We start from the raw sequence: 20,272 nt of genomic DNA, 5'->3' as shown, positions 1-20,272 counted from the left end.
CAGGAAGCTTTGTGACCCATTATCCACCAAACTTGTTCATGTTGTTTGCGCGCTCAACCAACCCATTCATGTGGGGGTGTGCCATGGTGGCTCTATCGATGTGGATGTGGTATTCATCACATAATCGGAGGAACTTTTTTCCAGTGAACTGTGTGCCATTGTCCATGATGATGGAGTTTAGGACCCCAAAGCGATGGACAATGTCAAGGAAGAACGGCATGGCTTGCTTGGACTTGATCGCGGAGATTGATCAAGTCTCTATCCACTTTGTAAACTTGTCTACAGCAACAAGCAAGTACGTATAGCCTCTGGTCACCCTCTTGAGAGGTCCAACCAGATCAAGCCCTTAGACCATGAATGGCCACGTGATGGGGATCATTTGGAGCGCTTGGGCTGGTAGGTGGGTCTACCAAGCGTAGTATTGACACCCTTTGTAGGTGCGCATGATATGTTTAGTGTCGGCTACCATGGTTGGCCAGTAGAAGCCTTGTCGGAACACGTTTGCGACCAGGGTTCTAGGCACGGCATGGTGATCATAGACCCCATCGTGGATATCGCTCATCAATCGCTTCTCTTGTTCGACAGGGATGTTGTGCTGCAGGATCCCGATGTGGCTTCGCCTATAGAGCTCGCCCTCAATAAGGACAAAGGACTTGGCACGACATGCAAGCCACCGAGCCTCCATTTTGTCTGTCGGCAGTGCCTCATGGAGGAGGTAGTTGAGGTAAGGCATTCTCCAGTCGGCTAGAGGGTCGGGCTCTGTCGGGGTCAGATGGAGCCAACGGCTGGTTAGCCCTTGAGCCTAGGGTGGGTGTCCTATCATCGACTTGTTTTGGCTCCTTGTAGCGAACTGAGGGTTTATATTGATTGCTGGCAAAGATGCCTGTCGACACCGGCTCTCGGCCGGACACCGTTTTTGCCAGCACATTGGCTGCCTTATTAAGATGCCTCAGAATGTGATTGAGCTCGAGACCATCAAACTTGTCCTCTAGCTGGTGGACTTCTTGGCAATACACACCCATCTCAGGGTTGTAGTAGCTTGATTCCTTCATGACTTGGTCGATGACCAGCTGGGAGTCACCCCAGACATCAAGCTATCGGATACGCAACTTGACGACGATGCGTAGGCTGTTGATGAGTGCCTCATACTAGGCCACATTGTTGGAGGAGGGGAAATGGATGCGAACCATGTACCTCATTCGTACCCCAAGGGGTGAAATGAAGACCAGCCCCACATCAGCGCCCTTATTCATTAGCTATCCAATGAAGTACATCATCCAGTACTCTTGGTCAATGACTGCTGGCGGCATTTGGACCTCGGTCTACTCTATGATAAAATCAGCCAGCACTTGGGACTTGTTGGTCGTCCGAGGGGCATATGAAATGCCTTGGCCCATCAGTTCGAGTGTCCACTTCGCGATTCTTCCTGTGGCATCTCGGTTTTGGATGACCTCACCGAGAGGGAAGGACGTCACGACCATCACTGAATGCGACTCAAAGTAGTGACACAACTTCCTCTTAGCGATAAGGATGGTGTACATGAGTTTTTGGATATGGGGGTAGTAAGTCTTAGATTTAGACAAGACCTCGCTAATGAAGTACATGGGACGCTATACTTTGAGGGTATATCCCTCTTCTTCTTGCTCTACCACTAGGGTGGCGCTGACCACTTGTGTGGTGGCCACGATGTAAAGTAGAAGTGGTTCCCCATCGATCAGAGGGACCAGGATTGGGGCCTTTGTCAGAAGCTGCTTGACCATGTCAAGTGCCTCCTAGGCCTTGGGCGTCCATTTGAAATAGTCGGCTTTCTTCAGAAGCCAATAGAGGGGGAGACCTTGTTAGCCGAGGCATGAGATAAAGCAGCTGAGCGTGGTGAGGCACTCTGTAACTCGTTGTACCCCCTTTATGTTATGAATCAGGCCCATCCTCATGATGGCCGAGATGTTCTTCAGGTTAGCTTCGATGCCATGCTTGGAGACAATAAAACCCAGCAGCATACCCTTTAGGACCCAAAAAATGCACTTATCAAGGTTGAGCTTAATGCCATTTGCTCAAAGTTTCACAAAGGTCTGCTCTAGGTTAGCTATGACCTAGTCAACCCATTTGGACTTAACCATGATGTCATCCATGTAGGCCTCAATGGTTCGCTCGATGAGGTCCTCGAAACACTTGAGCATACAATGCTGGTATGTAGTCCCTATGTTTTTTAGACCAAACGGCATTGTGACATAGCAGAACGATCCAAATGGGGTGATGAAAGATGTCATGAGCTGGTCAGACTCTTTCATCATGATTTGATGGTATTCAGAGTATGCATCAAGGAAGCAAAGGGTTTTACACCCTAAGATTGAGTTGACTACTTGGTCTATGCATGGCAAAGGAAACAGATCCTTTGGACATGCTTTGTTGAGACCCGTGTAGTCAACACACATTCTCCATTTCCCACTCTTCTTTCATACAAGAACGGGATTGGCTAACCACTTGGGGTGGTATACTTCTTTGATGAACCCGGCCGCTAAAAGCTTTGTAATCTCCTCACCGATGGCCCTGTGTTTCTCCTCGTCAAAGCGACATAGGTGCTGCTTCACCGGCTTGGAGCCTGGCCTAATCTTCAAGACGTGCTCGGTGACTTCTCTCGGAATGCCTAGCATATATGAGGGTCTTCACGCAAAGATGTCTTTGTTGGCACGGATGAAGTTGGTGAGTGTGCTTTCCTATTTGGAGGAAAGCATGGTGCCAATGCACACCACTTTGCCTTCAGAGCCACTAGGGTTTATGAGGACCTCTTTGGCACCTTCTACAGGCTTGAAAGACTCGTCTGACTGCTTGGGGTTGGGCACTTCCTCGATGACCTCCTTTCTAATGGCCGCAAGCTCTTTGGAGGTGACAATTACCACTGCGTGTTCACAATATTTAACCTCGCACTCGTAGGCACACTAGAAGGAGGTGCCAATGGTGATGACCCCATATGGACCTAGCATCTTCAACTTTAGGTAGGTGTAGCTAGGGATGGCCATGAACTTCATGTAGCATGGATGTCCTAGGATGGCATGGTAGGTTCCATGGAACCCGACCACCTCGAAGGTAAGGGTCTCCATCCTATAATTGGTCGAATCCCCAAAGGTGATGGCCAGATCGATCTGCCCGAGTGGCACGACCTGCTTTCTAGGCACGATGCCATGGAATGGCGCCCTAGTCGGCCAGATGCGTGCTCGGTTGATGCCCATGGCATTGAGCGTTTCAGTGTACATGATGTTGATGTCGCTGCCTCCATCCATCAGTACCTTGGTGAGCTGCTTCGTGCCGATGATCGGGTCAACCATGAGTGGATATCTTCTTGGCTATGGGATGCTTTTCGGGTGGTCAGTCTGATCAAAGGTTATGGCAGACTTTGACCATCAAAGGAAGGAAGGCGCGGCTGGCTCAGTCATATAGACCTCACGGGGCACAAGCTTTTGGGGTGCTTGGAGTTATAGGCCGCTGACCCTTCGAAGATCATGAGGTAGCCATCTAGCATTGAAAATCCAACGTCCTTCCCCTCAGGGTCATTTGCTGCTGGCTTAGGGTCCCCCCTATGTTCCCCTTGTTGGAGCCTCTAGACAAAAACTGCTTCATGAGGATGTAGTCCTTGTATAGGTGCTTGATGAGGAAAGCATGGTTTAGAGATGGTCCTTCAAGCAACTTCTCGAAGTGGTCCAGGGTGCCATTAGTGGGATTTTGACCCCCTTGCGATCGGCAGCAGCCACGAGCAAGCTCTCGCACTGCTGCTTGTTCTTCTTCTTGCTGGGATGGTTGGAGGCACCTTCGCCAGCATCCTCGTCCCACTTCACCTTGCCTTTGAGGCGGTCGAAAATTGCCCTGCCCGTGTCCTCGCCCGAGGTGTGGCTGGTGGCGATGTCGAGAAGCTCCTTGGTGGTTCATAGGCCCTTACATCCTAGCTTGTGAACCAGGGACTCGTAGGTGGTCCTAGACAGGAAGGCTCCTATGATGTCGGCCTCGGCGACGTTGGGTAGCTCATTGCACTGCTAGGAGAAGCTCCGAATGTACCCACAAAGAGTTTCCTCGGCCTTCTATCGATAGTTTTTTAGATCCCATGGGTTCCCAGGACACACGTATGTGCCCTGGAAGTTTCCCACAAAGATCTCTTTCATGTCCGCCCAACTTTGGATTTGGTTGGGCGGAAGGTGTTCCAACCACATTCGCACCGAATCGGGCAGGAACAATGGAAGGTTGCGGATAATAAAAATGTCATTATTCACTCCACTAGCTTGGAAAGCAAGTCAATAATCCTCGAGCCATAGTTTGGGGTTTGTTTCCCCAGAGTATTTCAGGATATTGGTCGGTGGTCGGTACCATGGGTGGGAAGACAGTGTTAAGGATGTGTCGGTCAAAGGCTTGAGGTCTCGGCAAGTTGAGGCTTAGGCTTCGGTCCTCGCCACTATCATAGCATCCTCCACGACATAGGTGGTAGCCACGGCTAGCCCCCTCCCTCACATCACTGTGGGTATGCCTACGGGCATCGACGGTGTCGCGTGTGTCTCGGTGGAGGCCAAGACACTCATGCACCGGGACCATGGTGAGTGGCCTACCACCTTGCTGTGCCTGGTGGACTGACACATCCTTGTTGGGTTGCTCTAAGGGCGTGCATTGGCTGGTGTTGAGCTCACGTCATTGAGACAACAAGCTCTTGGCCTGCTGCGCCACTGCACGCTCGAGTAGCATGCTAATCTCATGATGGGCTCGATGACCCTTGGGCATCGTGGGCCCCAGAAGCCCCCGGAGCAAGGCCACCACAGCAGTGATGTTTTGGCTCGCACGGGTAAAGTGTGGGAGGGCTTCATCATCCTCAATGATCCTCTGGTTCATGTCACAGGCCACGGCACATGTAGGCCTGCCGTCTCTATGGCGCTCAATCTCTCACTCGAGATCCATGCATTCCTGCTCGAGCTAGAGTCATGCTTCCTCGAGCTCTTGGTGCTAGGCCTTTAGCTGCTCCACCTACGAGCGAGGTGGGTCCCCTGCATCCCTCTCGACCTCATGGTCGAAGTCATTCATTGGGGTAGTCTCTCCCTTGTGGATGCTTTTGACGTGTCCCTCAGGGGTACTTGCCATGAAACATTCACAAGAGGGGTGATGGCTCCCCTTGCTGAAGTCAGAGCTAGAGGGCGACTCATATTCTCCTGTGAGGAGGTCGTAGAAAGATTCTGTGACATATTCGGTCATCCCCACGAACTCGCCGCCCATAAGGGATGGGGCGTTGAAAGGTCCTATATGGCTAGAGGGGGTGAATAGCCTATTTAAAAATTTACAAACCAACTAGAGCAATTTGATTAGTATAACAAATAGCAAAATGCAAACTTGCTCTAGCTCTACATGGGTTGCAAGCCACCTATCCAATAATTCTAGTTGTTATGATCACTAGGCACACAATTTACAAGGTCACTACTCACTAAGAGCTCTCACAATTGCTACACTAAAGAGCTCCACTAGATGAACTTAATCCATAAAGCAAGCTCTCAATTCTAGCTACACTAAAGAGCTTGTTATAGCTAGTTTGTGGAAATGTAAATGAGTAAGTGAGGTGATTATACCACCGCGTAGAGGAGTGAACCAATCACAAGATGAATACTTTATCAATCACTGGAAGAATACCAAAGGGCAAGAGACAAGCAATTTTCTCCTGAGGTTTACGTGCTTGCCAACACGCTACGTCCCCATTGTGTCGACCAACACTTGGTGGTTCGGTGGCTAAGAGGTGTTGCACGAACCTCATCCACACAATTGGACACTGCAAGAACCTTCCCACAAGTGAGGTAACTCAATGACACAAGCAATCCACTAGAGTTACCTTTCGGCACTCCGCCGAGAAAGTACAAATCCCCTCACTATCGCCGGAGATGGCCATGAACAATCACCAACTCGTGCCAATCCTCCTCCACTGCTCCAAGCCGTCTAGGTGTTGGCAACCACCAAGAGAAACAAATGAATCCCACAGTGAAACACAAATACCAAGTGCCTCTAGATGCAATCACTCAAGCAATGCACTTGGATTCTCTCCCAATCTCACAATGATGATGGATCAATGATGGAGATGAGTGGGAGGGCTTTGGCTAAGCTCACAAGGTTGTTATATCAATGCAAATGACCAAGAGAGTGAGCTTGAGCCAGCTATGGGGCTTAAATAGAAGCCCCCATGAAATAAAGCTATTGTACCCCTTCACTGGGCATAACATGGAGTGACCAAACGCTCCAGTCAAATCGATCGGATGCTGGACCTCAGCGTCCGGTCACGCAATGTGTGCCACGCGTCCCCTCTCTTCAAATGTTGATCGCCTGATCTCAATGATCAAGTGATGATCGGACACAGCAGCTCAAAGTGACCGGACACTGAACCCCAGCGTCTGATCGTTTCCAGTAAGCATCTAGAGATGACTTTTCACGACCAGATGTGTCCGGTCATGCTCTACCGGACACACCCAGCGTTCGGTCATACAACAACTCCCCTGTGCGCTGCCACATCAGTAGAATCGAATGCAACCTTCTAGCGTCCAGTCACTAAGTGACCTAGCGTCCAGTCAGAGACCGATGCCAGCGTCTCATGCTTCACCTGACCGGACATGTCGGTCCTACTGAGACTAGCATACGGTCACTTACAGTGACCTCCATCTTTTTTGTCTAGGGCGCTAATGAAGTTCCTAACCCTTGCTCTAATGTGCCAACCACCAAGTGTATCACCTTGTGCACATGTGTTAGCATATTTTCACAAACATTTTCAAGGGTGTTAGCACTCCACTAGATCCTAAAGCATATGCAATGTGTTAGATCATCTAGTGGCACTTTGATAACCGCATTTTGATACGAGTTTCACCCCTCTTAATAGTACGGCTATCGATCCTAAATGTGATCACACTCGCTAAGTGTCTCAATCACTTAAAACAAAATGGCTCCTACTATTTATACCTTTGCCTTGAGCCTTTTGTTTTTCTCTTTCTTCTTTTCCAAGTTTAAGAATTTGATCATCACCATGCCATCACCATCATCATGATCTTCATCATTGCTTCATTACTTAGAGTAGTGCTATCTATCTCATAATCACTTTGATATACTAGGTTAGCACTTAGGGTTTCATCAATTAACCAAAACCAAACTAGAGCTTTTAGGTGTGTGCTGTGCCACAAGGTGGCCAGCGGTTTCTGTGGTGTTGCGCAAACTAAACAAGAGCGCTGTCAGGGCACTCTGGATTAGGTATTCCAAGGAGAGAGGCTCTCCTCTAGCAAGCTATGTCATGACATTAGCGAATGAGAAGGTGATGTGGCCTAGGTCCTCCCGGGACAGTCAGGGTCCCAGGAAGGCGCCGAGCCAATGCTCTAACGCCCTGTAGTCAAAGTTGAGGAGCTGGTCGCTCTCGGGGGCATGAGCCTCTAGTGCGTGTAGCTATAGCTCCTCAAGCGCCTTGGCGATCGTGTCGAGGTCGGTGGAGTGGAGAGGTTGGGCGGTGGTGGGAGCTTGCGCCAACTCTCCTTCCATTGTGATGATGAAGTCTAGGTTTCCAAAGCACTCATGCACGCCCAGGACCTAGCTGACACCATGACTAGCCATCCGAGATCTGGTGTGGACGTCGAGACGCGCAAAAGGCCCCTACCTGGCGTGCCAATTGTCGGTGTTTCGAGTTACCACCGTTGAGTAAATTTCTAGTATTACGCGCCTGGCTCGGATGGTGTGCTTTAGAGGACACAAGGTTTATACTAGTTTGGGTAGAAAGTCCCTATGTCTAATTCATCGTTGTTGCTCGTGTTACTAGCACTAAAAGTTTATAGTAGGGGTTACAAACGAGCGAGAGAGGGAAATGATCCTAAGTCTTTGGTGGAACTATGGAAGGAGTAAACGGGTGCTGAGAGCTCGATCGCTGCTCAGCTATGTGTTCGTGTTGTGCTCTTGTGCGGATCTAGATCCAATAAGGTCTCGATGGATCGATCCCCTTCATGTGGCGCCCTGCTTTCCCTTTTATAGGCCAAGGAAAAGCATGGGTTACAGCGAAGGAAAAGGAGAAGAACAAGAGAGAGAGAGAGAGGAAGGTGCCAGGACCGTCAGGTCCTTCTTCTCCTTCATGTGGGTCCCACCGATCTTGTATACATCAACAGGGATGGCTCCATGTTGCGGCCTTGTTCATCACTAACGCCTTGCGTAGGCGGCGTCTACCGGTCATGGCATCCCATTCTGTCCCGACGGGCGTCGTGGTGAACTGATGTGCCTGTTAGCGTTCATACAAGGGTTAGGCAGAACAGCACTGGCATGCCCGACGCTGTTCTTGATGTGAATCCTCAAGTATGGACTGTCATGACCATGGGTTATATTAGGCCGTGCCGGTCTCTTCCTTGGTGTTAGAGTTTTGACCCAGGCCCATACGCTTGGACCTAGAGTGGTTGGCAACGATATGGGTCCCCGTCGAGCGAGACAGAGCCCGCACCCAAGGGGTTGAGTGAGACGGAGCCCGCGGCCTCGGGGTCGGATGAGACAGAGCCCGCGCACCTAGGGGTTGGTTGGAGCTATAGTCGCGCTCTTGACTACTCGGATGAATCAATGTTGACGGCCATTAGTTCCTCCTCTTTGGGTACCCTAGTATTTGTCCCCGACGCGCATGGGTGGAAAAGAAGCTTGGTTTTAGTTGCTCAAGTATATTCATCTAAACCCAAGCATAGTCTTTGTGATTAGTATTTATGGCTCGTTTAGGCTTTGGTGTTATCGTAATAACCCCTGTAAGCTACAGTAGAGTAAGGCTAATGATATAGCCGGTTTGCTGGCCAGCCCACTCATATAGTAGTTAGCTCTTTACTATTAATGCATGGCTCACTTTGTCTCTCTCACAGAGTTTCTTAGTTCTTGTGCCCAAACCGACTATAAGCTTATAGCTCGCTTCTCCTCTCTCTCTTCTCCTCTCTCCTCCACCTCAACATTTAGTCAGTTTACAACCTCTTATTATACTTGCTCTTAGTGAAGCTATGCTAGAAGCTACATCGACTCCTAGTGTATTCTTTACAGAGAAATTGAGTTTCTTTTAACAGTAATACTGAAGTAGCTAGTGCAGGGAGAGCTAGAGCCACAAGAACGCATATGAGCAAATTGAGGATAGTTCAGTTGGTCAAGTTTCTTGTGATGGAACCTACTCACTCCGGTTCAAGTCATCAACTTGATGTCTATATTTTTCTTGATTTATTCCAGAATTTAACTGTGTCACAGGTGACGTGCCCATCAACAACGAGGTACATGTGGCTTAGTCATTCGGAGGTGCTCATAAGGGTATGATGAGTGTATGTGCATGCATGACACGCGACGTGCCCGTCAACAACAAGGTGCATGTGTTTTTTCATCCGAAGATGCTCATAAGGGTATGTTGAGTGTATGTGGAGGTGCTCATAAGGGTACAGTGAGTGTATGCACATGTATGCAAGATCTGTTGCATGTGGCTCAATCGTCCGGAGGTGCTCATAAGGATATGGTGAGTATATGCATATGTATGCAAGATTTATTGGCTCAGTCTTTTCAAAGGTACTTATGGTAGGGAGTAGGATGTGTGTGTGTTTTGTGTGTACTATGTAATTTACGAAAAAAAGAAGCCATATGAAACAGACCTTTGCTTCTTTCTAGCAAAAGTTACCACCTCTTTTGCTTTTCTATTATTAACAAAAAAATAGTCTCATATCCGTCTAAGTTATAATTGTCGATGTGCCTTAATCATTTTTTATAATTTAAAGAAATCTTTTTCCTTGTGCAGGAAAGGCAAAAAAATGTTAATATGAGAAACTGGCACAAAAACCACTATATGAAAAAGACGCACGACAATTTCGCATCATTTGTTCCCATCTCCTCCTTTTCGCCTTCTTCATCCCATTTTTGCCCACTCTTAAATCCAAGTTTCTGAGCCAACCTACATAAAAAGGGACGACGAATGAATTATCAAGAAAATTGAAATTTCTGTAGCCCTTGAAGTTCTTCTTTGCCTCTTGCTTGGTTCCTTTGGGGTCACAGTTTTTTTTGATGAAAAATTGCGGTCACAGTTTAATATGCCCAAAGGAGGACGAGCAAGTAATTTTTTCAATGGAGTTTTTTTTTGTGCTTAGTCTAAGACCCGCCAATCTGAAGTGGATAGTTGGTACTCCTAATGGATCTTAAACCTTGATAACTCAAGTGAGATTAACTTTAGTAGCTACTCCAACATGGATTAAGGGTAGTGGCAACTACATGACACCACGAAAAAATTGGGTTGTCTCTTGTCCAACTCTTTCATTTCTTGCATTTACTTTCGTTGCCATCTTGGAGCTAGTGTGCTTGAAATGTTTAGTGGCTTTTAGACTTCATGTGGTATACTATCTAGGTTACGTTTCCGCTAATCCTAAGGATCTTTTTTCCCAGTGTGTATGCTAGGGACATAGCTTAGTTTGATGGTCTTAAGGACTCATCTTAGTTTATCTTTTGCTTAGTGTTAGGGCTAATTCTTGGTTTCTTGTTAGGGGTTGAACTATTTCTAAGTGAAATACTCGTAATAAAGAAAAAATAGGAATCATTAGACTAAAATAAAGTCAGATGTCTGCATTGCAACACTAAAGGTGTGTTTAGTTGATGCCTTATCTTGGGTGGCCACGCTACGTAATGTTGATCAGATCCTTAAGCGATGGAAATCGAATGAATGTGCTAGGGCTATACAAAATGTTTGGACTCAACAAGCTACTCTAGCTCGATTCGTGAAAAGATTGATCCAAGCTCAAGTTTGGTTTGGAGCCAAGCTTGAGCAGTTGAGCCTGACCGTAGGCTCATGAGTCTCGACTAGCCAAGCTCAAATATCTTGATTAAGGTTCATGAGCTATCCCTTGCCTCTTTTATTTCTCATATTTTCTTTAATTGTCATTATAGATACTTTGCTATTGTGATACAATTATTTTGTAACCTTCAAGGATCGTCCTGTAATAGGTGCTCTGCACCCTTCGTTCCTAGCCTCGCCGATATCAGTGGAAAATTATTTAGGTAGGGCTCTCACCCCTCCGGTGATGTCTTAAAAAACATTAACTAGTATAATTGGTACATATGAAAGATTCTATTTATATTACTTTATGTCAATTATTTTGTAAAATTTTCTTTTACCTCATTATCTTTTACTTCCCAAACAATGATGTTTACCTATAAACGAACCTTGTTGAGTCAAGCTTGAGCCTACTCCAGTCTTAGAGCGAGCCAAGCTCGGCTTGAATTCTCCATCAAGCTCGATTTTGAAGTGCTAAGTTTACTCGAGCATGGCTCATTTGCAGCACTAGTTATTGTTGCATGCACATTTCTTAGAATAAGAACTAAACATCCTCTCTGAGATCCAATGTTTAACTATTATTTATTATTATTATTAATTATTACTACTACTATATAAAGATTTGATTTGATAGGACAGCTTGCTTATTTAGTTAAAAAACAGCTTGCTTAAAATGTTGTTAGAATAGACCAAGTCTGCCCGGTATGTCTACCTGTATGCTACGATCTGTCTTTTCCTCTAAAGGAGTAGCTTTAGCAGTGGAGTCGTTGCTATTTTTTTTTTTTTGGTTTGTAAAACGTTTGATAAAAAACAGCTTCTCCTATCAGATAAGAAGGCTAAAATATCTATAATGTTCCTGTTTTTTTTCTTTTCTTTTTTCTTCTTTTATTTACTTATTTTGTTCTTCCCTTAGCCCATCGCTCTGGGGAGACCGGGGATCCCGCGGCGCACCACGAACTCTTCTTTCTTCTCCGCCGCCCCACCGCTCCCGCTCGGACTACCACCACCGCCCCCACACCTCCCGTCGCGCCGCCGAGCGACGGCGCGCATCCGCCACCTCCGCTCCGCGGCTCCGCCCCTCCCGCCCTGCCTCCCGCGCCGTCTCGCCTCTCATCGCCGCCCCGCCTCCCTCCGTCGTTCCTGGCCGCCGGGCTTCTTCTCCGTCGCTGGCAAGGAGGAGCTGCAGCGCGTGGATCCAGGGGCAGCGGCGTCCATCCCGCGTGAGAAGGGAGAAGGAGCCGGTGAGATCTACTTTTTTCAGCTCCTCCATCTCTCGCAGCTCTCTCTCAGCGCGTTTTGCGGAGATTCGTCGGTAGCGACGGCGGGGCAGTCCCAGGCTCGGCGGCGGCGCCAGCGGCTCCCCCTCCCGCCTCTCGCCAGTCGCCTCGTGCCCGCCCTCGCCATGGCTGGAGCCAGCAGCCGCTGCTCCACCAAGGCGGTCGCGCCGCTTTGGGAGCGCTTATGCCCCAAAGCGAAGCGTTACCTGTCCGCTTAGCGCTTCAGCGCGCTGAAGCGTGCGCTTAGTGCACCGCTTTTTGGAACCCTGATTTTATCCTGTTTTAGCTCACTTCATTAATTTTATCCTGTTTTATCTCACTTCATTAATTTTATCCTGTTTAGTTTAGAGATTGTGAGGGGGCAGAGAAGATGGCATTTCTTGCTTGAGGATGGGCAACCTGCAGCAGCTCTATCTCTATTATTAGGATTGGATCCTGGGAGATGGCCGAGGGGGCGAGGTTTCATGGTATGATAGGCGGAGGTGGTGGCAAGGGGATGCAGGACAATGAGATCAATGGCTTCTACAACATGCCTGTATTACCAAAAGTTTGGGGAGGGCTCTCACATGTCTGTAGACAGCACCGATGGCTTCAACCTGACCAATTGTGCTGGTGGTTCTGTGGCCATGTCAGTGGACAATAGTAGTGTGGGCTCCAACGAGTCCCGCACGGTCATACTGAAGCACCCAGGCCTCCGTGATGCTCCGACTGCAAGCTATTCAGTCGGCAATAGTGTCTTCCGCCCAAACCGTGTGGCTGCACACACGCTAAATGAGGATGCATTGGCCCGGGTTTTGATGGACCCAAATCATCCTACAGAGATACTCAACAGCTATGAGCAGTGGACCATTGATCTGGGGAGGTTGGACATGGGGGATCCTTTTGCTCAAGGAGCCTTTGGGAAGCTGTACCGGGGAACATATAATGAAGAAGATGTTGCCATTAAGCTGCTGGAGAAGCCTGAGAATGATCCAGAAAGAGCCCATTTGATGGAGCAGCAATTTGTGCAAGAGGTTATGATGTTGTCTAGGCTGAGTCACCCAAATATTGTAAGGTTCATAGGGGCATGCAGGAAATCAATTGTGTGGTGTATTATTACGGAGTATGCAAAAGGCGGCTCAGTCAGGCAATTCCTGGCGAGAAGGCAGAACAAGTCAGTGCCTTTGCGGTTGGCTGTGAAACAGGCGTTGGATGTAGCCCGGGGAATGGCATATGTTCATGCATTGGGATTTATTCACAGAGATCTGAAGTCAGATAACCTTCTGATTTCAGCAGACAAATCCATTAAGATTGCTGACTTTGGAGTTGCTCGTATCGAAGTGAAAACTGAAGGGATGACACCAGAGACAGGAACCTACCGCTGGATGGCACCGTAAGTTATAGTTTCCCCTTACTGAAGATTGCTCTATGCAGAAATTTCTTTGTATCTCTGCATCTGTAATGCCTAGCATTTAATTTATTTTGAAACACAATTTGCATAGCTCACAAGTTCTCAGGCCTTCACTCTAAAACAGTACTCCCTCCGTCCCATTCTAACTGTCATTTTTGTTTCCCGAGAAACAACTTTGACTAAATATATATAAAAAATATTAATATTTATGGTACTCCCTCCATTCTGGTAATTCAAGTCGTTTTGGACAGCGACACGGTCTCAAAAGCATAACTTTAATATCTTATTTTTATAAAAATATTTATTGGAAAGTGATTTATGTATATTTTTATGAAAGTACTTTTCAAGACAAATCTATTCATATGGTTTTCACATTTTCAAACTCAACAACTTAAAAGTTATTCATGATTTATATTCCCAATGTTTGATCCAAGTCTTGTCCAAAATGACTTGAATTACCAGTATGGAGGGAGTACATTTTTTTTGAGGAGGGAGTACATAATTAATATCATTAGATAGATCGTTGAATCTATTTTCATAATAAATTTATTTAGAGATACAAATGCTAATATTTTCTACAAATCTAGTCAAACTTATTGGCACGCAAACCAGTGGCGACAGATATTTAGGGACGGAGGGAGTATTGTAGGTCAGTATTATGTTGAATAGCTGCAAAGTTCCTGAAGTGCAGGTATTCAAAATTTTCAGCCACTTTGGTAGTTTTACTGATTGTACATCCAACTTCACATACATAATTACTTGATAACTCAAGTACTCAACTGTACATGCTGCATAGCTGTCTTTTGGATTACTTAACTGTATTATTGAGTGTTCCATTATGCATCGCTGTCCAGGTTTTCATTGTATTAGCAATATATATTGTTGCATATTCAATAAGTCAAATCATGTTAATGGGAGTGAGTTGCATGCCTACGCACGACACAGTGGATAGACTAAGGGGGTGTTTGGATCCGGTGACTAAAATTTAGGAGGTGTCACTGTGAGGGTGTCGCATAGGGTGTTCGGATACTAATAAAAAAACAAATTACAGAATCCATCAGTACTCCACGAGACGAATTTATTTAGCCTAATTAATCCGTCATTAGCATATGTTTACTGTAGCACTACATTGTCAAAACATGGACTAATTAGGCTTAAAAGATTCGTCTCGCAAATTAGTCGTAAACTGTGCAATTAGTTTCGTAATTAGTCTATATTTAATACTCCATGCATGTGTCTAAACATCCGATGGGACAACGACTAAAGTTTAGGAGGAGAAACCAAACACCCCCTAACTCTAAAGTTATTAATATGGTGGAACTACTGGACTATCGTGTCCAGTTCCATTTTTTTACTAAACTATTGCTGAGGTTGCACACTTGCACTTATTTTGTCCACAGTGGGGAAGGGTGAGTGGCGACTATACCAATTATAACAAAAATAACTGAAAAGATGTTTCATTTTTGTATACATGGTCTAATTTTTTTTGGTTACAATACGAAATCGGAGATAAGTGTTCAACTTGCCATTGCTTCACTAGCAGCCAGTTGCTTCTGGAATTTGTATTTGTATTTTCTTAATGCCATGTGTATAGTTTATGATTTGTTCTTCATTTTTTCTTTGCAGGGAAATGATCCAGCACAGGCCCTATGATCATAAAGTTGATGTCTATAGCTTTGGCATTGTCTTGTGGGAGCTAATAACCGGCATGCTTCCCTTCACCAACATGACGGCTGTTCAGGCAGCTTTTGCTGTTGTAAATAAGGGTGCTCGTCCGGTAATCCCTCAAGATTGCCTGCCTTCTCTAAGCCACATTATGACTCGTTGCTGGGATGCGAACCCAGAAGTTCGCCCACCATTTACTGAGATTGTCTGCATGCTTGAGAGTGCTGAGATGGAGCTTGTGAGCAACGTGCGCAAAGCACGCTTCCGCTGCTGTATTTCTGAACCCATGACCACTGACTGAAGTGGGAGTTGGTGACTAGATGACCCCAAAGTGGGTAAGAGAATGGAGGGGGAAAAGGATAAAGAGCCTATCTCATGTATCCGCGTCAGTGCCAGGGTCTCTTCTGAAGACCCTAGGATTTGAGCTTCTGTGTTGTTGCATTCTATCTTGTGTAAGTTGCACAGCTGGAGTAATCTCTTCTGAAAGTATAGGTGATTATTCCTTGTATGTTAACAAAATCTAACTCTAATGGAGCTTTCCTATGTTAATAACATCTGCCTGTTCTTGTAATCAGCATGTTTGCTTGCACCATTGCTGTTGCTGTTCCTTGCCCTTTGTTGTTGACCTACGTTCCAAGATTTGTGCTGTTTCTGCAGTTCAGAATGATATATATAACTTTAGTTTTCGGTATGCGCTTCAGAATGATATACGACTAAAGTTTTTGGTATATGTCTCTCTTGTCTGTGGCACCATCTGTTGACTCGTGCAAGTTTGCTTGCACCATCGCAGTTCCTTGTACTTGGTTGTTGACCTACGTTCCAAAACCACTGCGGTTTCTGCACTCTAGAATGATACGGGACTTCAGAATGATGACATGGCTTTAGTTTTTGGTATCTGTCTCTCTCGTGTATGTGGCACCATCTGTTGCCGAAGTCGCACATGGACTTTTTCATGCGACCATGCTTGTGTGGAGTGTGTGCCGACCATGGACATTTTATTTTCTGGAATTTGGCTGGTAGTTCCTACACGGGAAGCTGTATGATGGTTTGTCTGGTTGGTTGCACTGAAGACGGGATTTCCGTCCGCCACATACGCATGTGGGTCGGGGAGGCTTGTATGGAAACAATCGTGATGGTGACCAAATTGTATGATTCCCCACCCCTAGAATCAAAACACTTGTTTGATTTGGAGACAAGATTGATTTCTTTACTTGGAATTATACCATAAATTCTTCTCCTATTGTATCAATAAAAACACAAAAACAGCAGCAGGAGCTGAATTTTTTCTAATATTTTAATGATGTCAGTATCGTAACAACAGTTTTTTTATATATATTCTAGGAAAAACAATGAAGCAACAACAATATACAGAGACGCACAAAAAAAAAGTCCAGATTCATCAAGGACAGTTTCAAAGATACCCAACCGTTGACATCATCGTCATCAGGGCAGCAGAAGTGTAAAACTACAATAGTATCACACTTAGAAAGCTCCAGAGTAGACACATCACAGGGGGCAAAAAAACAGCATAAAAAATGGGTCAATCACAGGTTGGAACTGCATATTAAACATAAGCTGGCCTACACTCGGTTCAACTTAATCAAGGGATGGCCAATAAATATGCAGATAACATTAACAGAGAGATCCTTATGTCCGGTGGTTAACTGAAGAACTTCCTGCACAAGCCCAGGCCATCTTCATGGCTATTTATCCAAATGATCAAGTGGCGTGTTTCTTTCACGCTTAATTTATCTGGTTTACACCGAAGAAACTGGGCTCATAGACATTGTTGCTGGTATCCATGTTAAAACGAACCAGCTGAGACTGAGGCTGAGTAGCTATATGCTGTCCATCAGCGCATGAAGCTGGACCAGAGTTCCCTCCATGTGATAAATGAAGGTCACTACTGTTCTCTCTGGCACCAGTAAATTGGATAACGCAAGATGTTTGATGTACAGGATCAGGCAATCCACAAGCACCAACTGACAGAAGAGAGAGAGCACGCTGAAGATCCGGTGCTCCATCGAATTTTGAAGCAGTTATAGACATGTCCGGACCTGCACAACCAATCATTCAGACTATATTATACACCCATCGGGGCAACACAGAACATCAAAATGCAGAAAGTTGCAGGAACGGCATGGCAAATGAAATCACATGGTTCAACATACTAGCATGAAAAACAAGCAGAGTTGGACAACAGTCAATTACAATTTCTAACTCTGATGCTCAGAGTTATTACACTGGTCACCTAGCACAGGAAAATGTAAGTGCAAGAGAGTCAAATGGACCTGCAGTTTATTAGTAATATCTTGCAAGCGAAATGAAGTTTATATGTCATCCATAAACGGAACTAAGGAGTAAGTACCTCAACAGTGATACAGAACTTCAGAAACCTAGAATACGTGAAATTAAACAAACAAAATAATGCTACCAAATATGATATTGATAGAAAAACATCTACTTTTTCTTGGCACTCAAAATTCATCATCGCTAATAACCAACTCCCAATACCATTTTGGAGAAAATGATATCAGTCCCTGTGGCATTCTATTTCCCTTAAATCTAACATAATCAAGTGTTTGGATCCTAGACTAACACGTGAATACAACTGACGGTCCAATTCTTGTAGTATTCTTCTTTTTCTGGGAGTAAATTTACAGACTGAAGAATCATGCCACCTACAACAAAACATCCGCTAGCCCAGTATGGATTGAATTATGGCAAGGAGTTCGGCGTTCTTTGTTCCACCATACATTCTATGTAGGCTAAATCATATGAACAACTACAAATATATTTTGACTTGTAAGTTCACAAGCTTCTGCAACGAAAATTCAAAGTACTCGTGTAATAATAATCAGCTTCCCATCTCTGCAAAACTTAGTAGCGATGAGGGAATGACTAAAAGGTTCCTTTTATGTGTCAACTATCCAAGATGTTTTAGGTAAGGTCTGACTAAACCAGAGATTCTTTACAACCCTTTGTCAACAAATATGGTGAACCAGTTAACAAAGCAAATAACAGCTTCTTCCTTGAACACATATCTGCAGCAGGTAAGAATAATGTTTGGAAAATCAAACCTTTCATTGGCCAAGGCTCATCTTTGCCATGGCTAAGTGTTGGAATAGCACTGGACATGTGAGATTTATCCAAATGAACTTGTCCAGTAATTGTCCCAACTTTTGTTGATACCTCTCTTGTTTCCTTTGCATGAGGGAGTTTTAAGTCAGATGAGCTGTCCCATGGAGAAGTGAAAGGTCTTACATGGCTAACAGGAGCTTTATTCCAGACAAAACTTATTTGCCTCCTATCATCTGCAGTGGCAGAGGAGTTCAGGGATAAGAACATTTAACTTTACAAATAGGACGTAAGAAGGTAGAATAATATAACTGAAACACGGTAATCCTAGCTGTATAGTACAAGATATATAGATTACTAATCATGGTACTCTCAAGTCCAATGCCTAGTTTGTATTTAATACCATGAAGAAACACAACAGACAACTTATTACAAACTATAAAAGATAGAAAGCTTGCCTTTTGCGCAACGAGACATCTATTTGGAAGTTGTACATGCAGATAAATTTAAGCATGCTAAGAGCCCATCACAACCATTTTGCCAGTGTCCACTGATAGCAAATTTCAAACACTAGTTAAGATATAAACACATTACCAAACAATGACGAAGGCAGCCTTGCAGAGGCAAAGGTGAATGCATCTGGCTGAGGCTTCCGGCGGCGGGCATTGTGATCAGACAGGCGCCTCCTGCAGCTCCTCTTCTTCTGATCAAACTCTGACAGGGCATGGAACCTGGATTACCAGAACCCAAGCAATCAGCAAAAACAAAATAGGTCCTAAGTATGGTCAATTGCCATGTAAAAGTGCATACAACAGATATATGCCTGCAATCTTTATACAGTAATAATGGAATAAAAATAGACACCTGTAGCCCACAAAAAAAAGCTCATCCCAAAAGCATACACATATATCGAGAGCCATACCAAAACTGGAAAAGGGAAACCGGCAGTGCACAGCCATTTCACCCATGCGTACGATTCTCCACAAGTACAGCAGTACTAAGCCCCTTGTTTAGTTCCACCCAATAAAATTTACACCCTGCCTATGCAACATGCCATGTGATACCTCAAACTTTACAGTCTAGATCTAAAGGAAGCATCTTTCACTCCCAGATCAGGAAAAAATGCAGTTCCGTACCAAAAAAACCGCACAGCAGCCTCGAACGCCGTACACACAGCATATAGCCACAAAACTAAAAGAGAACACGTAAAAACACCTCCTTGTCCAAACCAATAAACTAATCACGCGATTATTGCAGCCCAAAAGCGCGACCCATGGTTGCAAAAAGCAATCATAGGAAGGAAGACGGAAACAATCGCAGAAAGCCAGCGAGAGCAGAGGTCTGGGGGGCAACCGAAAGAAAGCGAGAAGACGACCCACCGGCTGCACTGTTGGCAGAAGCGGCGCTCCTGGCCGGCGACGATGACGCGGGGGGACTTGGTGTGGGCCTCGCAGACGCGGTGCTTCCGGTGGTAGTCCTTGACCCTGGTGAGGTCCAACCCGCACCCCTCGACCTGGCACCTCACCTCAGCTCCCCCGCCGCCGTCCTCGCCCCTGGCACGCTTCGCCTCCCGCTCCTTCCCGCCGCGCCGCGCCGGCGCGTCGCCGGAGGAGCCCGAGCCCGTGGCGGCGTGGTCTCCCCAGTCCCAGAGCAGGGGAGGCGAGGAGGGCGAGGAGGCGGGCTTCGGGGCCGTCCACTCCATGCGGCCGGGGCGACGATTTGGGCTGGTCAATTCTGGATTTGGGGATCGAAGAGAGGAGAGAGAGGAAGGGAGAGGAGGTGAACAGTGTGGACTGTGGAGAAGAAGAGATGGGAAAGAGAATTTGGAATAGAAAAAAGGCTGGTCTTATTTATATTTGGACCTCCTTTTTCTTTAGTTTCTCCTCACTTTTTTGCGTACTAATGTCTTTTTTTTTACACGTTTCTCTCTCTCTCTCTTTTGTGAAGACCTTTTTATCCAGACAATTCTCATTTTGCGTTTGCGTTCGCGTTCCTACAAAAGATGGGGTACGTATATGCAAACATGGTGTTCACATTCAGCCTTCAAGCGGGCTGTGAACCGGGGCA

General features: G+C 45.8%; 1 protein-coding gene and 1 pseudogene across 1 annotated transcript; one reads left to right on the top strand and one right to left on the bottom strand.

The window, feature by feature from the left end:
* The first annotated feature begins 11,730 nt into the window (after window positions 1-11,730).
* LOC136475817 (serine/threonine-protein kinase STY13-like) lies at window positions 11,731-15,698 on the top strand (annotated as a pseudogene).
* Window positions 15,699-16,499: 801 nt separating this feature from the next.
* Window positions 16,500-20,038, bottom strand: LOC136471195 (squamosa promoter-binding-like protein 4). The gene is made up of 4 exons (XM_066468937.1): window positions 19,585-20,038; window positions 18,800-18,936; window positions 18,208-18,441; window positions 16,500-17,184 (listed from the first exon to the last, which is right to left on the bottom strand). Exons 1-4 carry the CDS (start codon window positions 19,905-19,907, stop codon window positions 16,871-16,873), a joined length of 1,008 nt encoding a protein of 335 aa, XP_066325034.1. The 5' UTR covers window positions 19,908-20,038; the 3' UTR covers window positions 16,500-16,870.
* Between the last annotated feature and the right edge of the window lie 234 nt (window positions 20,039-20,272).

The sequence above is a fragment of the Miscanthus floridulus genome, chromosome 8, assembly GCF_019320115.1.
Source record: "Miscanthus floridulus cultivar M001 chromosome 8, ASM1932011v1, whole genome shotgun sequence".
Lineage (NCBI taxonomy): Eukaryota > Viridiplantae > Streptophyta > Magnoliopsida > Poales > Poaceae > Miscanthus > Miscanthus floridulus.
This window is presented reverse-complemented; position numbering and strand designations above follow the sequence as displayed.